At 38.5% G+C, this 21,793-nt stretch overlaps 1 protein-coding gene across 4 annotated transcripts in view; it reads left to right on the top strand.

Moving 5' to 3' along the window:
* The first annotated feature begins 8,990 nt into the window (after nt 1-8,990).
* Nucleotides 8,991-21,793, top strand: part of DGKI (diacylglycerol kinase iota) — a 396,652-nt gene continuing 383,849 nt past the window's right edge. For 3 of the 4 annotated variants that reach the window (XM_054495166.2, XM_054495164.2, XM_054495163.2), the window contains exon 1: nt 20,562-21,258. In XM_054495166.2, the coding sequence (XP_054351141.1) occupies nt 21,215-21,258 (44 nt within the window). In that variant the 5' untranslated portion in view covers nt 20,562-21,214. Of the gene's footprint in view, nt 9,049-20,561; nt 21,259-21,793 lie in introns of those variants that run through there. The other variant, XM_054495165.2, reaches the window with a different exon arrangement.

Raw genomic sequence — 21,793 nt, 5'->3', positions numbered from 1 at the left:
ATCTCTACTTGTTTAGCTTAGTGGTCAGCTAATAATTGGACAGACATTTCCTTAAATTTATTGAACCAATAACTTTCCCACTACTTTTTTGTGGATCTATATGTGTGAATTGGAGTATGTAATAAATACTTTGGTAAGTTGATAACTGTGCCTTAGCCTTTACTTCCTGCTTTGTCAGCCAAAAGTGAGAGATTGGGGTCTTCTCAGATCCTTCCTGGAAATACGCACAACTTGCACATATGCCTGGCTTTCCAGATTCCCGAGAATATGTCAGAACTTTCCAAAGCTCCTGTGGACCTCTCATTTCCCATATTTTGATTTTTAAGTTTTTCGATCAGCTTCTTATTTGCCCCAACAGATAGGGCCACCTCAGGCAGCTATGATGTTAAACAATTCCTGATTCTTTTGGAAAAATCCCCTGGGTACAAGGATTTCCTCACAGAGTAATAGCTGACTTAGGTCAAATAAAGATAATCCCATGTGAATGAGAATTTCCCAGGGAGCTTCCAAACAAGTACAATAGTGATAATTCTCTGAGGATGGGGCTTTTGTGGGAGATCCAAACCTGTTCTCCTCTTTCCAATAGCTACTAGGCCACTGGTTTTCACAGCTACCATGTTTCAAAAAGCTGCCAGTTTTCAAGGGTACTGCAGAGATAGGGAAAGGGAGATGAGAATAGGAATAGGATAGGTTTAAGTATCACAGAGCTCACTGTTCTGTAGAATAAGCCATTTTTATTTCAACCTTCTGGTTAATTTTTAGCATTCTGAAAATGTTGATTTTGGCAATTTTTGCAACTTCTCTCATACTTTTAGGGAGCACCATTCTGTCTGGAGTGCTTCTTTTTCTAGGTGGTTTTCATATCAGGACTGACTTCTTTTGAGACACAAATATCAGACTAGAAAGTTGTTTTGTGAGTACAGAATCAGAAAAAGGGAAATAGATGTGTTAAAAAGGATGTAGCTGGACGATGAAGTCTGGCGCTTTTCTCCTCTTTAGGAAGATTGATATCTGTGTCTCCAAGGGGAATGGTATATCTAATATTTCTGTGAACAATAACCACCACTAAATATTTATCTTAAGTCTGGAGATCATGAAATGAGAATGTTGGTGGTATTTGCTGCTGATAAAACCTGAGTAGATAATCTGTCTTAACTTAGAAACCTGATAAAGCCAGCAGAACACAACTGAGGCAGTAAAGCTTTGGGATTTACTGGGGACTCTTGAGATACACTTGCTATCCACTTGCTACTTGAAGTATGGCTCAAAAAGTGCAGCATCAGCATCACCTGAGAACTTGTCAGAAATGTAGAATCTTAGGTCCCACTCCAGACTTTAGTAAGTTAGAATCTTCATTTCAACAAGGTGATTTATGCACACAGTAAAGTTTGATAAATACGTGCCTGTAGCATATTTACATCTTTATGTGGTTGTCCTGGGAGGATTCCTGCAATTTCCTAGCTTCATCTATTTAATGTTCTTTTGTATCAACTTAAATTTCAGAAGTATCTGCTCCTAAAGTCTTGGAGCATATTAATCTTTGTACAGTCTTGTCCTTCTTGTAACTCTTTATGGTAAGAATAAATAGTTGAGCTTCAAGAATATCAGAGAGGGAGAAAATCTGTGCAGGCTGGAATGGTCCAAAAGGCATTATTTGAGTTGGTCTTTGAGGAAAGGGTGGGGAGAAAGTGAATGTGTGTCATGCAGATGAAAGAATATGGGCCAACCTACAGAGGTGGGAATTATTTATTATGTGCAGTAGAGGTCTAAACTGTAACATTTTTGAGGACATGCATTATGTCTTGCTTATATATGTATCCTCAGTGACTGGATTTCACAGGTGCTCTATAAATTATTTTCAAACTGAATAGTAGGAAGATTAGTTTAACTCAAGGTGAGGGTTTATATAAGAATTATGGGAATTGATGCAAATTTATTAGCATATGGCTAGATGACGGTGACCTTGAAAACTTGGTAGGAGTTTGTATTTAAATTTGTTGGGTAATCTTCAGTAAGGTACGTGGGAATGGAAGGGGACTAATTTGTGATTATTAGAAAATTATTAACAGATTAAATAACTTTATTTAAACTCCAGAAAATAAAGTCCTTCAAAATCTTCTTGGCTCTTCCAGATATGTGGATCTTTGAATGAGAACATATTGTAGGAATCACATTAAGGAGAAAAAAAAGTTGAAGAAATATGGTAAACATTAGTAGCCCATTTTAATGTTTTATATAAGTTATTAAGCAGGGGAATGACATGTGAAAATGGTGTTTGTAAGTGATTAATATGTAGGCTGGGCGCGGTGGCTCACGCCTGTAATCCCAGCATTTTAGGAGGCCAAGGCGAGTGGATCACCTGAGGTCAGGAGTTCAAGACCAGCCTGGCCAACATGGTGAAACCCTGTTTCTACTAAAAATACAAAAATTAGCCAGGCATGGTGGTGTGTGCCTGTGATCCCAGCTACTCAGGAGGCTGAGGCAGGAGACTCGCTTGAACCCGGGAGGTGGACGTTGCAGTGAGCTGAGATCACACCACTGCACTCCAGCCTGGGCGACAGAGTGAGACTCCGTCTCAAAAAAAAAAAAAAAAAAAAAGGCAGCAAAATTCTAGATGGATTGGAAGGGGAAGAGAATGGGTCAGGTAGACTAACTAGGGCTTTTTTTCATTATCTAGAGATGAAGGCAGATGGACAGAGACCAGGGTAATGTCAGGACAGAGGAACGAACGTTGCTTCTTGAAGTCCCTGGTATTATAAAGTAGAGACATCCAATTAAGCAGTTTAGCTTTTACACAAAAAGAAAAAAGAAAGGAGGAAAGAGATAAACTATCTGATGCAATAGCAATAATAACAACTATTCTTTTCCATCCTCATAAGACAATGGTGAGAATTAAATGAGTGACTGCTTGTAAGTTGCTGTATTAATCTGTTTTACATTGCTGTAGGAATACCTGAGACTGGGTAATTTATAATGAAAAGATGTTTATTTGGTTCACGGTTCTGCAGGCCATGCAAGCATGGCACCAGCCTCTGCTAGGCTTCTGGTGAGGCCCTCAGGGAGCTTTTACTCATGGCAGAAGCAAAGGGAGATCAGACACGTCACATGGTGAAAGAGGGAGATGCCAAGTTCCTTTAAACAACCAGCTCCCATGTGAACTAAAAGAGTGAGAAGTAACTCATCACCAAGGGGATGGCACCAAGCCATTCATGAGGGATCCAGCACCATAACCCAAACACCTCCTGCCAGGCCCCACCTCCAACAATGTGGATCACATTTCAACATGAGATTTGGAAGGAACAAATACCCAAACCATACTAGTTGCCTAGAAAAATGCCTGGCACATGGCAAGCACTCCATAAATGTTAGTGACAAGCTATTGTTAACTGGAAGAAAGAACCTCCTGGTGCTATCGAGTAGCACTTCTGTTTCTCAAAATCAGCACCCAACACAGTGCTTATTTGTAATAGATGCTTAATAAATGTTTAATGACTGGATGAAGGGGAAATAAAATGTCTCTCAATGTAGGAATGAAATATGTTGATTATAGGGTCACATTTTGCTGTTGATTTCTATTATACATATAATCCCCCAATGGAGGATTGGGGGAAAGTAGTTATTGATTTCTCATATTCTGTTCTCCAAACTAACTTTATCTCTATCTCATTCTCTTTCTCTCTTTGTCCACACCCATCCTAAGGGATTTCCATCTCTATGCTCATGATTCCTGGAAGCCGGCTCCCCCTGTCTGTGTTTCATAGCAGGTGCTCGGTCAATATTTGTGTTCATTGTTAAACCAATATATTCTAGACCTATGGCTCATGCCTCAGAGCAGTGCTCTCAGGGAAAAACACACTCTCTTTTCTCTGCTGTATTTAATTCAGTCCTTTTCAATAGTTCATCCTTTCTGAATGGCCACTGACATGTTTGATACAGCCAACTTAATGAGTTGTGGCTAAACTGCTTTATTTTATGTGGCTGAAATGTATTCAACTGCACATGTGTAGAGAAGACTTAATCTCTAGACATTTCATGATAATTTGACAGCATAATTGAAGTGAGGGGGAAAGGATTGAGTGGTTTGTTTCGCTTACATTTCTTCACCCACCCCTAAAATAAAATATTCTCTGAAGCAAATGTCAGGAACTTCTTCCACCACTGTCACCATGTGACAATGAGTTAGGGAATGGAATTAAATTCATTATCTAGCATCTCTTTCCAAAGAGCTAAAAGGTTTTCTTGTTCATTACCAGAGCATCTCTCCAACAGAATAGAGACCTTCCCATATACAGCTGCAGCTGAATTTCATACTGAAGAAATCTTGTAGGATCTTATAAATTTTAACAGACATAGCTCTACTTGAAAAAGTCTGTAGAAACCTGAAGTCCAGCTCTTCTGATTGCCTTGGGTCCTTTTATTTAAAGTTGGCTTGCCTTTTGTAATGAAACAAGCCTTTTCTTTAGTGTTTAATAGCAATGAATCTTTTGGAGAAGGTATGCTACAAAGATTTTGAGCAGGGGTAGAGAATCTTCCTATGTCAGGACCACTGACCCACCAAAATAATCAGGCACATTTAAGAAAGGACAACCTTTAGGTCACTTGCAAAAGAATGCAAAACCATTAAATAAGTATTCTTCTAGTTCATATTATGGCCAGCTGAGGAAGATGAGAGAAGAGATATAGGAGGAGAAATAGAGTGGATAAGAAGGAAAGAGAGAAAAACAGGAGCGGTAGACACATACACATAGAAATCAAGAGGGATATAGAGGAGGAGGTTTGTGAGTACTGAGGCGAGAGTTACTGAGGTGTGGTGCTTGTCACATGCCATTGCTCACTTGGGCTGGTTTCCTTGCTAATGAGTTGCTTAAGCCTTGCTCACAGCTCCTTCTACAGCAGTTTTTCAGGTGAAAAAAATTATCCTTTGGACTGCAGCAACACTGACCCCAGGGGTGCCTCTCTGAGAGAACAGAGAAAATTAAGCCAAGTGCCGAAGGTTGCCTAATCCTTTGAGGGGAATGCAACTAACATTAATTGAATTCTTTTCTGTAGGAAGTGCTTTATATAGGTTATCTAATTTAATCTTCAACAAATCTAACAACAGGCACTGTTATACCCATTTTCCAGGTGATAATACAGTCATTAAGTGCTTTGTCAGGTAACACCACCAGTTAGCAGGGAGAGAACAGGATTCATGTACCAGCCATCTTCTGAGTCCTGCTCTTTCTGTTTCACCAGCTGCATCCACGTCTCTTTCTAGAACTTAAAGAAATTTCAGAAAATCATCCAAGTTTGCAAATTGGTAGAAATTGCTCCACGCCTCAGACTGATAATAATTTGTTTTATTGATTAGTGCATCATTGGGCCCCATGCCAGGCATCTGAGCTTTTTATCTATTTAAAGTAGAGCAGCAGCAGCCAGTTGGTTGGAAGTATTGTACCTACCCTTCTTTGACAGATGGCTTTCTATTTGGCTTTTGAAATTCCATAAGAAAGAATTTCACAGTTTCTCACAGTAGCTTATTGCAGTCATATCCAGAGTCAGTCTTCAGATCATGAATACATTGATCCCTTTTCTCTGGCTTTGAATGCAGCATACTGTCATAGGCCTGGGCGAAAGAGTGGTTCCTGTGTGTGTGTGTGTGTGTGTGTGTGTTGGTAAAAAGCAATCTGTGACATAGTCAAAGAAGACTATCAATAAAGAGTCGGCAAACTATGGCCCATGGACCAGATCTCGCTGGCTGTTTTTGTAAATAAAGTTTTATTGGAACACAGCTATGCTTATTCATTTATGTATTATCTGTGGCTACTTTTGTGCTACAATGACAGAGTGGAGTAGTTGTGACTGAGACTGTGTGGTCTTCAAAGGCTAAAATATTTATTTTCTTGTTCTTTACTGAAGAAGTTTGCAATCCTTGCTATAGATTAACATATCAACTAGAGAATTCTTGAGAAGAACAGAGCATGAATATAGCAAAACTATGGTGTTACCTATGTAATAGTACTATGAGGATCTACTACAGATAATATTTTCCAAGTTCCCCTTGTTGTGTTTGGGGGAATACAAAGAGGAGGTTCTCTTACTTATATGTTGAAATAACACCTTAGAATAAGGTTGGAGAGTTTCTGATAGGAATGTTGCTTGTGTATCAAAATACAGAATTGTGCTTCTCCGTTCTGACTGTGGTTCTTGTCCAGGCAAGTTTGGAAATTGTGACTCCTTGAAACCATGCAGGCAGCCAAGTGTTCCAGCTGATGTTTTGTGTGTTTTTCTCCTTCATTTAAAAATACACTTTGTAGGATGTTTTTTTTTTCACGGCTCTCTAAATATTCTGTTTTGAAACATTTAATTACCCAGGTTATTTATATGGAAAGGTTTGATAATGTTTCTATGGGAGTCTGTTATTTATTTCTTTTGCTAAATTTTATCTTATATTAGGGGAAGGGCTGAGGTTGGTTACTATGGCAACATTCTCAAAACTGCAACAATCCCATTACGGTTGCTAAAACTATAGTCATTCCAGTGGGAGGGTAGCATGGGGAGTGGGTGGTAGTCTTTTTATTTTTATTTTTATTTTTTAAAAAAACCTCTCCCACTTCCAAATCTTTTGCATTCATTTATTTTAAGCTTTGCAGCTTAGGGTACTAAAATGAGAAACAAAAAGTAAAAAAGAGTGTCATGTCTCTCTCCATTAAATTTCTGTAGTCCTTTATCAGCTCCTTTTGTGGGGATACCCAGTTTTCTACCTACTCTTTTATTCATTTATGCTTTCATTTATTCCCCAAACTTTCATTGAGACCTGTGTTATGGATGAATAAGAGAATCCTTGTTCTTGTTTCTCCTTTTAAATTATAAATTCTTTGAAGCCATTAATTCACTTCACTGTAATTCATTTAAACAAATACTTATTGAGCAATTTGCTTTGTATCAAGAATCGTACTTGCATAAGAAGACAAAAAAGAAAAAAGGGATTCTGTTGAAGATTAACATTTTGTTTTGTTGGCCAGCACAGGGAACGGCACATAGTGAAGCACAGAGATGATTGAAATAAAATTTGATAAATGCTTACACAGAGGCACTTAATCCACTTAACTCCCCAGCCTAGAAAGCATAGAAATGACTACAGGGAGGTGACATTTGGGTTACCAGATAGGCATTTTCTGGTTAGGGCCTAGATGTGTGTGTGTATGGCAGGGGGATGGAGGTCTGTGTGTGTGTGTGTGTGTGTGTGTGTGTGTGTATTTATGGGTTTGGGTAGGTAGGGCATTCCAACCAATCTAGACCAACAAGAATAGAGGTATAGAGGCGAGGAGTCCTTGGCCATGAGCAGGAGAATTTAGAAAACACATGGATGATTGGTAGAAGAACAGTCTGGAGACATAGCCATCAAGAGAAGTCATGTCTGGGAGGTTGGATTTGGACATTGGGAACCATTGAAAAGTTCAGAAGGAGGAGCAATTGAGTGTTCCAGTTTAGAAGTGGAAGACAGTGAAGGGAAGGGAAGGGGGAAGATGGGATTGGGAAGAGATATGGAGACTTGTAAAAATGGCAAGATTCACCTTGGGACATGATGAGTTTTAAATGAACCCCATCAAGTTGGACCGTCCAATAGGCAGCTGGAAATATGGCTCCAGAACTGACAAGAAGTGTGGACGGGACCCAGAGATCTGGACATGATCAGAGAAGGCTTTGAAGGAGGAACAGGAACCTCAAGAGAAATTACACGTTATCGTATCCCTAATATGCTGTCTCACTTTTAGTAAAATATTAAGTATTTCTAAAAAGTAGATTTTTAAGTATTGATGTGACCAAAATATTTTTATAATTTTTAATTTTTTATTTCAATAGGTTTTTAGGGAACAGGTGGTGTTTGTTACATGAATAAGTTCTTTAGGGGTGATTTCTGAGATTTTGATGCACCATCACTTGAGCAGTGTACACTGTACCCAATGTGTAGTCTTTTATCCCTTGCTATCCCTGACAGTTTCCCCCGAGTTCCCAAAGTCCAATGTGTCATTCTTATACTTTTGCATCCTCATAGCATAATAGTGTCCAGTTTCATCCAGGTTGCGGCAAATGCCATTATTTCATTCCTTTTCATGGCTGAGTAGTATTCCATCTGTATATACACCAAATTTTCTTTATCCACTCATTGATTGATGGGCATTTGGGCTGGTTCCATATTTTTGCTACTGCAAGTTGTGCTGCTTAAACATGTGTGTGCAAGTATCTTTTTCATATAATGACTTCCTCTGAGTAGATACGTAGTAGTGGGATTGCTGGATCAAATGGTAGATCTACTTTTAGTTCTTTAAGGAATCTCCACACTGTTTTCCATAGTGGAACTATGTACTAGTTTACATTCCCACCAACAGTGTAAAAGTGTTTTCATCGCATCCATGCCAACATCTGTTACTTTTTGGTTTTTTGCTTATGGGCATTCTTGCAGGAGTAAGGTGGTATCAAAATGCAATTTTGATTTGCATTTCCCTGATAATTAGTGATGCTGAGCATTTTTCTTATGCTTGTTGGTCATTTGTATATCTTTTTTTGAGAATTGTCTATTCGTGTCCTTAGCCCACTTTTTGATGGGATTTTTTTTTTTCTTGCTGATTTGTTTGAGTTCTTTGTAGATTCTGGATATTAGTCATTTGTCAGATGTATAGATTGTGAAGATTTTTTCCCACTCTGTGAGTTGTCTGTTAATTCTGCTAATTATTTCTTTTGTTGTGCAGAAGGTTTTTAGTTTAAGTGCTATCTATTTATCTTTGTTTTAGTTGCATTTGCTTTTGGGTTCTTGGTCATGAAGTCTTTGGCTAAGCCAATGTCTAGAAGGGTTTTTCCAATGTTGTCTTCTATAATCTTTATGGTTTCAGGTCTTAGATTTAACTATTTGACCTATCTTGAGTTGATTTTTGTATAAGGTGAGAGATGAGGATCAAGTTTCATTCTGCTACATGTGGCTTGCCAATTATCCCAGCACCATTTGTTGAATAGGGTGTCCTCTCCCCTCTTTATGTTTTTGTTTGTTTTGTTGAAGATCAGTTGCCTGTAAGTATTTGGCTTTATTTCTGGGTTCTCTATTCTGCTCCACTGGTCTATGTGCTGATTTTTATACCAGTACCATGCTGTTTTCCTAACTATGGCCTTATAGTATAGTTTAGAATTGAGTAATGAGATGCCTCCAGATTTTTTTTTTTTTTTTTTTTTTTGCTTAGTCTTGCTTTGGCTATGCAGCTCTTTTTTGGTTCCATATGAATTTTAGGATTGTTTTTTCTAGTTCTGTGAAGAATGATGGTGGTATTTTGATGAGAATTGCATTAAATTTGTGGATTGCTTTTGGCAGTGTGGTAATTTTCACAATATTGATTCTACCCACTCATGAGCATGGGATGTGTTTCCATTTGCTGTGGCATCTATGATTTCTTTCAGCAGTGTTTTGTAGTTTTTCTTGTAGAGGTCTTTCACCTCCTTGGTTAGGTATATTCCTAACCATTTCATTTTTTTGCAGCTATTACGAGAGGGATTGAGTTCTTGGTTTGATTCTCAACTTGGTCACTGTTGGTGTATAGCAGAGCTACTGATTTGTGTATATCAATTTTGTATGCTGAAACATTGCTGAATTCATTTACCAGTTCTAGGAGCTTTCTGGATGACTCTAGGGTTTTCTAGGTATACAATGATATCATCAGCACACAGCAACAGTTTGACTTCCTCTTTACCAATTTGGATGTCCTTTCTTTCTTTCTCTTGTCTGATTGCTCTAGCTAGGACTTCTAGTACTGTGTTTAATACAAGTGGTGAAAGTGGGCATTCTTGTTTTGTTCCAGTTCTCAGGGGGAATGCTTTCAACTTTTCTCCATTCAGCATAATGTAGGTGGTGGGTTTGTCTTGGATGGCTTTTATTCCCTTAAGTTATGTCCCTTCTATGCCGATTTTGCTGAGGGTTTCAATCATAAAGCGATGCTGGATTTTGTCAAATGCTTTTTCTGCATCTATTGAGATGATCATGTGATTTTTGTTTTCAATTCTGTTAGTGGTGTATCACACTTACTGACTCATATATGTTAAACCATCCCTGCATCCCTGGTATGAAACACACTTGATCATGTGGATTATCTTTTTGATATGCTGTTGGATTCGGTTCACTAGTATTTTGTTGGAGATTTTTGCATCTATGTTGATCAAGGGTATTGGTCTGTAGTTTTGTGTTTTTTTAATGTTCTTCCCTGGTTTTGGTATTAGGGTGATACTGGCTTCGTAAAATGATTTAGGGAGGATTCCTTCTTTCTCTGTCTTGTGGAATAGTGTCAATAGGATTGGTACTAATTTTCTTTGCATGACTGATAGAATTCAGCTGTGAATTTGTCTGGTCCTGGACTTTTTCTTTGTTGGCAATTTTTAAATTACTATTTCAATCATGCTGCTTGTTATTGTTCTGTTCAGAGATTCTCTATCTTCCTGATTTAATCTAGGAAGGTTGTATATTTTCAGGAATTTATCCTGAAATTTATCTCCTCCAGGTTTTCTAGTTTATGCACGTGAAGGTGTTCATAGTAGCCTTGTATTTCTGTGGTATTAGTTGTAATATCTCCCATTTTGTTTCTAATTGAGCTTATTTGGATCTTCTTTCTTCTTTTCTTGGTTAATCTCACTAATGGTCTATCAATTTTATTTATATTTTCAAAAAACCAGCTTTTTGTTTAATTTATCTTTTGTATTTTTTTTGTTGTTGTTTCAATTTCATTCAGTTCTGCTCTGATCTTTGTTATTTCTTTTCTTCTGCTTGGTTTGTTTGGATTGTTGTTTCTCCAGTTCCACGAGGTGTGACCTTAGATCGTCTATTTGTGCTCTTTCAGACTTTTGATACAGGCATTTAATGCTATGAACTTTCCTCTTAGCACTGCTTTTGCTGTATCCCAGAGGTTTTGATAGGTTGTGTCACTATTATCATTCAGTTCAAATAATTTTTTAATTTCCATCTTGATTTGTTTACCCAGTGATCATTCAGGAACAAGTTATTTAATTTCCATGTGCTTACATGGTTTTGAGGGGTTCTTTTGGAGTTGATTTCCAGTTTTATTCCACTGTGGTCTGGGAGGGTACTTGATATAATTTCTATTTTCTTAAATTTACTGAGACTTGTTTTGTGGCCTATCATATGGTCTGTCTTGGAGAATGTTCCATGTGCTGATGAATAGAATGTATATTCTACAGTTGTTGGGTAGAATGTTCTATAAATATCTGTTAAGTTCATTTGTTATAGGGTATAGTTTAAGTCCATTGTTTCTTTGTTCACTTTCGGTCTTGATGACCTGTCTAGTGCTGTCAGTGGAGTATTAAAGTCCCCCACTATTATTGTATTGCCATCTATCTCATTTCTTAGGTCTAGTAGTAATTGTTTTGTAAATTTGAGAGCTCCAGTGTTAGGTGCACATGTATTTAAAATTGTGATATTTGCCTGTTGGACTTGTCTTTTTATCATTCTATAATGTCCCTCTTTGCCTTTTTTAACTGCTGTTGCTTTAAAGTTTGTTTTGCCTGATATAAGAATTGCTACTACTGCTGGATTTTAGTGTTCAGTTGCATGGAATATCTTTTTCTACCTCTTTGCCTTAAATTTATGTGAGTCCTTATGTGTCAGGTGAGTTTCCTGAAGACAGCAGAAACTTGGTTGGTGAATTCTTTATCCATTCTGCCATTCTGTATCTTTTAAGTGGAGCATTTAGGCCATTTACATTGAATGTTAGTATTGAGATGTGAAATACTATTCTATTCATCATGCTATTTGTTGCTTGAATACCTTGTGTTTTTTACACTGTGTTATTGTTATATAGGTACTGTGAGGTTTATGATTTAAGAAGGTTCTATTTTGAGGATTTGTTTCAAGATTTAGAGCTTCTTTTAGCAGTTCTCGTAGTGCTGACTTGGGAGTGGCAAATTCTCTCAGCATTTGTTTGTCTGGAAAAGACTGTATCTATCCCTCGTTTATGAAGCTTAGTTTCACTGCATACAAAATTCTTGGCTGGTAACTGTTTTGCTTAAGGAGGCTAAAAATAGGACCCCAATTCCTTCTAGTTTATATGGTTTCTGCTGAGAAATCTGCTGTTAATCTGATAGGTTTTTCTTTGTAGGTTACCTGCTGCTTTTGCCTCACAGCTCTTAAGACTCTTTCCTTTGTCTGGACTTTGGATAACCTGACGACTATGTGCCTAGGCAATGATCTTTTCACAATGAATTTCCCAGGTGTTCTTTGAGCTTCTTTTATTTGGATGTCTAGATCTCTAGCAAGGCCAGGAAGTTTTCCTCCATTATTCCCTCAAATATGTTTTCCAAACTTTTAGATTTCTCTTCTTCTTCAGGAACACCAATTATTCTTGGTTTTGGACGTTTAACATAGTCTCAAACTTCTTGGAGGCTTTGTTCATTTTTTAAAATTCTTTTTTCTTTGTTTTCGACAGATTGGGTTAATTTGAAAGCCTTGCCTTTGAGCTTTGAAATTCTTCCTTCTGTTTGTTTGATTCTATTGCTGAGACTTTCTAGTGCATTTTGCATTTCTGTGTGTCCTTGATTTCCAGAAGTTGTGATTGTTTCTTATTTATGCAGTCTATTTCACTGAAGAACTTTCCTTTCATATCCTGTGTCACGTTTTTTATAAGTTGGACTACACCTTTCTCTGGTGCCTCCTTGATTAGCTTAATAGTCGGCCTTCTGAATTCTTTTTTTGTCAATTCAGAGATTTCATCTTGGTTTGGATCCATTGCTCATGAGCTGGTATGATTTTTCGGGGTGTTAGTAATCTTGTTTTGTCATATTACCAGAATTGTTTTTCTGGTTTCTTCTCATTTGGGTAGACTATGTCAGAGGAAAGATCTGGGCTTCAAGGGCTGCTGTTTAGATTCATTTGTCTCACGGGGTGCTCCCTTGGTGTGGTGTTCTCCCCTTTCCCCTAGGAATGGGGCTTCCTGAGAGCTGAACTATAGTGATTGTTTTGCTAGCCACCCAGTGGAGCTACAGAGCTCTGAGCTGGTACTGGAGAGTGTCTGCAATGAGTCCTGTGATGTGATCCATCTTCAGGTCTTTCAGCTGTGGATACCAGCACCTGCTCCGGTGGAAGTGACAGGGGAGTAAAGTGGACTCTGTGAGGGTCCTTGGTTGTTTTTGTTTAGTGCACTGGTTTTGTGTTGGTTGGCCTCCAGCCAGGAGGTGGTGCTTTCAAGAGTGCATCAGTTGCGGTCCTATAGGGAGGATGCAAACCTCCCCCAGGGATACCTGGTTAGTATTCAGGTTTCTCAGGTGGTGGACAGGGCCATAGAGCTCCCAAGAGATTATGACCTTTGTCTTTGGCTACCAGGCTAGATAGAGAAAGACCACTAGGTGAGGGCAGGGCTAGCCGTGTCTTAGCTCAGCCTCTTCTTGGGCAGGGCTCCCTGTGGCTGCTGTGGGGGATGGGGGTGTGGTTCCCAGGCCAATGGAGTTATGTGCCCAGGGGGATTATGGCTGCCTCTGCTGAGTCATACAGGTTGTCAGGGATGTGGGGGAAAGCCGGGAGTCACAGGCCTCACCCATCGTCCACACAGCCTGCAGTCCTAATGGCTGGTCTCACTCTCATCATGCCCCCACGACAGCACCGAGTCTATTTCCAGGCAGCCAGTGACCAGGGCTGAGAACTTGTCCCAGACCATGAGCCTTCCCATTGAGAAAGCAAGCAGATTCACAGTTTTTTGGTGTCTCAAGGAGTCTGCAGAGGTGATCTAGTTCGTTACTTGAAAGGGTCTGTGGATTTTCTCAGCTTTCCTGGTATGTTCCTACAGTAGTTTTTGGAGCAAAAGTTCATGATGTGAGTCTCCACACGCTGCTCTGTTTGTCTGAGCAGGAGCTGCAAGCTATTCCTGCCTCCTGTCCACCATCTTAATTGACAGTGGTAACCAAAATGTTTAGAGCCATTTTGACAGATTGAGGAATCACTGCTATGATTAAAATATAGCACTTGAGATGACCATGCTCAACTCGTAGGATGCCATCATCAAACAGCTTTGCCTTCTCCCTCCATTTATTCTTTAAACCTGCACAGTGGGGCATGTCCTTCCCTGGCAATTCCGGTCACTCTTAGGCAATTAAAAAACAAAACAAAACAAAACATTCAGGTTAAAAACACCAGATAATTCAGTACCTGAAACGTCCAGCATTATGTAATAGCAAAAACACTGGAGTTGATTTAGAATTGAGCTTTCTTCCCTCCTCCAACAGGGGCCTGCCCCAGCCCTGCAGTCATGGAAGGAGAGTCGTCAGCTTCCCTCTTTCTCCTCAGTATTCCTTCACCCCTTTTCTTCTCTAGGCTAGCCTCAGTCTCGGACCCCATTAAATTGAGTTGAGAGAGAGGAGGAGGAAGGAAATATAAGGGAAACAGTAAAGTGCTTACTTGACTGCTGATGAATTATTAGTCTAGTTTCAGTGTTTTCTGAATCTAGCAGATATGTAAGTTGACTTCTCTGTGGAGTTCTTTTGTGTATTCTTTGCACAAAAAGAACATACCCTCCCCCCGTTGCTGAGGGTCTCATATCTGTAGTTCTCTGAGACAAAAACAAGGTATTGCTACTGGGCTACACCTTTCCCGACCCTTAGGCTCCTGGCCACACCTCCAGCTAATTTCTGCTATGCCTTTTGAGTAGTACCTGAACAGTCCTGATATGGCTGTCTCAGATGTGCAGCCCACACCTTGTTCATGGGAGACACTCAAGCACCCTTTGCTTCTGCAAACTCTGGGAGTGCAACCATCTCTCCTAGATCCACCAACAAAACAGCCAGCAAGCTTAGATGCTATCACATCTAGATGTCAGATGTGGTTCAGACACAAATCTATTTGTCCCCCAAACTGCACAGACTGCTGAGGACAGTTGTGAAGCCCTCTGCCTGCCTCTTTAAAGTCCCTCTTTCTTGACTTGAGGTGAAGCGGCAAGCCCCACTAACCCCTGGCTCTCCTTGGTTGACAGGTTGTGGACTCTCAACACATCAATAGCTTCCTTGAACAATCCCTCCAAAAATGTCCAATTCTTGATCCTTTTAAGGAATTATGAGTTTTATAAACAGCTTATAGCACCTTTTTTGGTAAATTTTGCAAAAGGTCTAGCTCTTTTTAAAAAATTATTTCTTGATGCTTCAAAGAAAATATTCGCTGAAACATCATGTTATGTGAGCATCATTTTTCTACCCTCATTTAGAAAAAAGCTTTTCTGACTAGTTGCAGAAAGAATTTTGTTACATGGATATAGAATTGGCTGTATCTAGGGATAGATTGAATAGATGACAAAGTGAAACCACGCTTTTTTTATGAAGGTTGTATTTTCACCTTCCTTGTAGACACCCTTCCTTTTCCAGGGTACCCTTAGATAAACAGCTGTGCATCTTACAGGAATTGCTTACAATGATAGATTTCCCCTAAGCTCATGACTGCCAAATCTGTCTTTGTAGCCCAGACCTCTTTCTCAGATGCAGATCCATACATCTGCTAGCTTACTCTACTTCTCTGATCAAAGTATTACAAGTTTAGCTCACATCATCATTACTCTAAATACCATTCCTCATTCTGAATATCTATTTGCCTTCATGTAATTTATCTTTAGTCTTAAGAAATGGTACTTAGAAACCGTTAGTTGTTTAAATCAGAAACTTGGGAGTCATCAACAGATTCTTAAGTTCTTGCCAACCATGCCACTTTAGCAATCTGGTGATGTCTCTGACCGCCTTTCAAAATAGTGTTTGTAAGAATACAGGACTACTATGGAAACCAATGATATGGAAACACGGTTCTGTTATGAATGACTTGGAATTCATGAATTGTTTTCTTTCTGATCTCTCACATTGATTCAGTATATCATTCACAGATCATCTCCTGAATAGCAGACTCATTTTATTTTCTCTATCTTCACTGATACTTTCTTACTTCACTCCTTTATCATCTCTCACTGAATGACTGCAGTTTCATTTAAAAAACAACTTATACTGATAAATTTCAAACATAGACAAAGGACACAAAATAATATAATGTGCCCCATGTTGTTGTTACCTAGTTTTGCATTCCCACTCCCCACTCTATGATAATGATGAATTTATAGACTTTATTTTAAGTAAAATTTATAACTGTCTTAGTCTGTTTTGTGCAACTATAACAGAATACCACAGACTAGGTAATTCTTTTGTCAAATGTCTGTTCAAGTTTTTATTTTTGACTATTTTTAATTGTTTAAAAATGTTTATTAGTAGTTGTAGGAGTTAAAAAAATCTGGATACAAATCGTTTATCAGATTCATGGTTGGTAAATATGTTTTTCCAATCTGAAGCATACCTATTAATTTTCTTAATGTAATTTTTATAAGCAAAAACTTTTAATTTCTAAAAATGATACTATGTTCTATGTCCTTCTGAGAAATCTTTACTTATCTGCAAGTCATGAAGATCTTCTTCTGTTTTCTTCTAAAAATTTTATGTCTTAGCTTTCACACTTAGGTCTATGATTCATCTTGAATTAATTTTTATGCTTGCTGTAAGATAGAGGTTGAGGTTCATTCTTTTTTTTCCATATGGACATCTAGCTGTTCCAGCATAATTTGTTGAAATTATTGCTTGCTTTATTGGATTTCTTTGGTGACTTTTTCAAAAATCAATTGACTATAGACTTGTACTATTTCTGGACTCTCTATTCTGTTCTGTTAATCTATTTTTCTATCTTTATGCCAATAACACCCTGTAGGTTTAAAGTAAATTTCAAGTCATGTGGTATAAATTCTCCATCTTTTTTCTGTTTTCAAGATTAATGTATTCTGGATCCTTTACATTTCCAAATAAATTTTAGAATTAACATGTCAATTTTTATTTTCAAAAGCCCTGCTGGAGTTATGATTGGGATTTCATTGACTTAGAAGATTAACTTGTATGTATAGTTTATTTTTTAGCCAGTGATTTGGGAGAGAGATTTATTTGCAGATTTTAGGGCTCACTGCCTTTGTGACTTCTCCCTATTTAACATATTCCCCCTAACTTTCTGCAGTTTTGCCTTCCCCTAAGTTATCTGATACCTTGATCAAGTAAGGAAACTGAGGCTTTCTGCAACCCCAGCTATGTGCAAATTGGGAGTGCTAACAGGCAAATATTTGCAAACTTGCAAATTTCATTCATTGCAGTTTGTCTTTTAATGGTGGTCTCTGCTCCAGATTTTGCCTAACCGTGTTCACTTTGTAGTGCCTTTGAGTAGTTTTTTTTTTTAATTGTCCAGATCTAAAAATTGTTATCTGTGGAACAATTGTTCTGACCTAGCTACTTTTCTATTAACAGAAGACAGAGCACCTCCTTCTTGTCTCCTCTTTCATCTTCCTGTAACACACCTGCCCATTGTCCCCTAAGTAATCTTTCAAAAAAGCAAACCCAAGCAAACCATGTTCTGGTTGAAAGCCCATCAATGACTCTTCATTGCTTTCTCTCTGCTTTCTTATCTTCCTTTTTTAGATTCCTCCTCACTTATCCTATGCACTCTCTGGCTTTATTGAACCATTTGGCATTTCCTAGACACACCCTTCCCTTAAAAGTCTCCCCTTCTTGGGCTTATATCATGATCCTGACTAAAATGCCTCTACGTTCTTTGTAGCCGGGCTAACACCTAGTTCTTCAAAAGTCAGCTCAAAGTACCAACTCATTGGAGAAAACTTCTGGGCTTTATTGAAAGTGGGCTACTCATACTTTCATATTTTCCTAATGTTTTTGTTATGTTTTAGTATCACAAAACTCATCAACTTGTATTTAATTGTTTAATCACTTATTACACTGTGAGCTGTGTACGCCTTGGTAGGCTCCATGTCTTACCTGTGATTGCCAATCGCCTAGTATTCTTGTTGAGGAAATAAGGGAAGGTGAACGGACTGAATAGTCACATGATGGTTGCATTTTAGGTGTATTTATGACTAAATTTTAGGTATCTGGTCATTCCCAAATATTTTCCCTTTGTCTTCTCACTCATGGCACTGGATATTTAAATACCAATATGCGATTAACAAGGTAAAGTTGGAACCACAGAAATGCCTCAGTTATCCAGAGGAAAGCTTTCCAGGAGCCTCAGAAAATGAACCAGATGAAGACTTAAAAATCTATTTATATAAATAGAAGAATTCTTTAAAGAGAATAAAAGACATTGATGAGTTGAAAGCAGTGACATAGTAAATAACTAAAGAGCCAATGATGCAAATATTTCACCTGTTGAGATATGACTTAAAGTTTTATGAACACAAAGGAAAAGGCTGATTCTGATTTCAGAAATTAAGCAGCTCTTGAAGCTTTAATTGGCGTGGCTACAGTATGACACAGAGGAACACTGAGGGAGCTAGACCATAGCCGTCGCTGCTGTGAGACACGGGGAGCCAGAATCCTTTCACGTTTTCTTGGACATGTCAACCTTTCTTTGTTTCTTTTTTGACTGCTACATGATCATATAGGCATTGCATACTTTTTATGGAGATTCTTTCTTGGTGGAATCCCAATTTTAATTACTATTTCCATGTAAGTTATTGTTGGTGAGCAGACAATGCCTTTTCCACTTTTTAAAATAATGCCATAGAATTACATATTACTACCATGCATATATACTAAAGTTTCTCCCACCTCACCCTTTTTTTAAGAGATGGGGGGGGGGTCTCACTCTGTTGGCTGGTCTGAATCGCAGTGGCATGATCATAATTCACTGCAGCCTCAAACTCTTGGGCTTAAGCAATCATCTGCTCTAGCCTCTGGGTTAGCTGGGACTATAGGCATGTGCCACCATGCCCAGCTAATTAAAAAAAATTTTTTTTTTGGTAGAAACAGGGTCTTGTTGTGTTGCCCAGGCTGGTCTTGAACTCCTGGCCTCAAGCATTTCTCTTGCTTCAGCCTCCCAAACTGCTGGGATTATAGGCATCAGCTATCATGCCTGGCCTTTTTAAAAGGCCTTTTCTTACAATTGATTATTATCTCATTACTCCTTTTCTCTTGTATTTTTCTTCTCTTCTCCAGTCCATTTTTGCTTTGAGCCTCTCCCACATACACCTGTCCCCTCAAATATCTGTCATTTATCACAAGGGCTTTCTCCTACTGTCATGCTTTAAGACACTGATAGTCCACTTCTTCCATAAGTTGCCCTGTACCAATCATACATGGTCGATTGCATGGTTGTATGTAATAGCTAATACAAAATGAAAAACGAAAGTTTCTTCTTTAAGTACACCTTCCTCAGACACACCTCTTCCCCTACCCTCAGAGGTAACCACACTTAACCATTTTCTGTGTTGTGTAATCCTTCTATATTTTTTCTAAGCATCTATGAATAAACACACACATATAAAGTAAGATGATGGTCAAAATGTTTAACCACTGCATGGTAATATAAAACTTAGCACTTAAAAATATGTTCTATTCTTTAGGCAGACCAAACTATATATAATTGCCTACCAGGTGATCTATGTTAGAGGTTAAATCATTCATCAAACTATTCCAATAATTTTCAAAGCATTTATTGATTTTTAATGGGTATGATCTTTTGTTTGATGCAGCTGTCGGTAGCTAAGTGATGGCCCTGTATCAACCATGATTTGAAACAGGGAAACACATCAATCTATTCCAATGATTCCCTCATTGCGTTATACTGCCACTTGCTTCTTTCATTTAAGAATATACTTTTAGCTGGGCGTAGTGGCTCACGCCTGTAATCCTAGCACTTTGGGAGGCCAAGGCGGATGGATTACCTAAGGTCAGGAGTTTGAGACCAGCCTGACCAACATGGAGAAACCCCATCCCTACTAAAAATACAAAATTAGCTAAGCATGGTGGCACATGTTTATAATCCCAGCTACTCGGGAGGCTGAAGCAGGAGAATCCTTGAACCCAGGAGGCGGAGGTTGCAGTGAGCCGAGATCACGCCATTGCACTCCAGCCTGGGCAAAAAGAGTGAAAAACTCCGCCAAAAAAAGAAAAAAAAAGAATATACTTTTGATATCTTTCCCTGTGAGAATATGATAAATCTACTTTATTGTATCTAATGATAGGATAGTATCCCATAATATGGATGTAAGTTTATCTATCAAGTTCCCTACTGTTTAAATGTTTCCAGTGTTTTGCTATTACACGTAATGTTGCTAAAACATTCTCTTACATCTTTGTCTGCTTCAGTGGATACTTTTGTAAGATAGACTTATAGACGAGGAATTGTCGGTTCAGAGTAGATGTGCCAATCAAGAATTTGCCCACTTATAAGTAACTACACACATCTTGTGTGCACATGCACCAACATACATAGTATCACCTGAAAATATAAGCCCAGATGCAAACACAGGTGAGCACTAAATTGATTCTAAAATTCATTTGAGGATTTGGCACCATGAAGTTGCATAGCCACATACCCTCAGGTAGACAAGACAGGGGAATGACAGAGGTACCTTAGTAGAAAGTGAAGGAGAAGAAGAAAGGTTGGTGGTCCAGAGAAGTCAGTATTTCCTTGCCTGGAATGAGTGCCTGCCTATCGAGTTTTGATAAAACTTCTTGATTGTCATCCTTGTTTCATTACGGTCCTCCCAGGAATATTTTGCATTTTTCTAAGCGTTAAAGATCATAGCTTCATGACTTAATCTTTGGACTGTTTTTCCCCACTTATATGAGAAGAACTAATAATGCCACATGGAGCACACCTTTTCAGGACTCAAGGAGTCTAAAAAAAAGAAAAGAAAAATGAGTCAGAACTTCTGCCTGTGAGTCTGAGTCAGCTTAGTGTGTTAAAAAAAAATAATAAAAAAAGAAAAAAAAGAAAAAAAAACTGTGTGAGGAGACCTGCCTGGAAAAACTGCTGAATGGAAAGACTTGAGAACAGCTTATAGATATTGATGGCAGATGAAGAATTTTCATGTCTTTTCAGAAATGGTTAGCAGCCACTCATAACAGTCCTGTGACGTCACAGAAATCTTGACTCCTGCTTGTCCTTCGCGTTCTCCTTTAAGCCCTTCCCTCCTCCTTTTCATATAGGACCTTAACACAAGAGGGTCAGGAGGAGAAGAGAAGGGTTGCTCACAGGAGGAAAGAAGGCAAGGGGTAGCTGTTACTTTACCTGGTGGGCCATGTGTTGCTACAAATCAGGTGGTCTCTTTGGAGGAGATGCCACTCGGTAAGGGAGGCTTCTTGAGCACTCGACTACTACTAGCAACTCAGAATGTGGGACCGCTGGAAGGAAAAACACCCCTGGATGGGGCGAAGGTTGAGTTCGATTTTATTTTTTACTCTGTGTGTGTGTTGGGGGAGGGTAATGGGAAATGTGTGTTTTGCAGACATATTAACATAAGGAGAATAGCGGATGCGACTTTATTATCCTCATTCACATAAAGGTGGACATTTTAATTTTTTTTTTACGGTAGGGAAAAAGAACCTTCTGAGTTGATTTGGTATAGTGGAAATTGCATGGAAATGTTTAGCTTCCTCTGTTTTCACAAACATGTAACCTTCTAAGAAAATCTCTCTTTGACTGACCTATTTCAAAGTTTGATTTTTTTTTTTTTTAAACAGTTTGGAAAATAGGAGCTAACATGAATTGCCCCTTTTCCAACAGTGAAAATGTTTGTAATGTACCTTTTCATGTTGCTCTAATTATGACCGTAACTTCTTTTTTATTCAATCCTGAATCTGTTAGATTTTAAAATTATATAAAATTATAAAACACTGGCCAAAATTAGTCACCCAGGAAGTAGTATAAGGGACCCAGTTAAGAAAGTAAGTTTAAGTGACTGAAAAAGTT

Source organism: Pongo pygmaeus, chromosome 6 (genome assembly GCF_028885625.2).
Source record: "Pongo pygmaeus isolate AG05252 chromosome 6, NHGRI_mPonPyg2-v2.0_pri, whole genome shotgun sequence".
Lineage (NCBI taxonomy): Eukaryota > Metazoa > Chordata > Mammalia > Primates > Hominidae > Pongo > Pongo pygmaeus.
The sequence above is the reverse complement of the archived record's forward strand: the minus strand, read 5'-3'. Positions and strand labels throughout refer to the sequence as shown.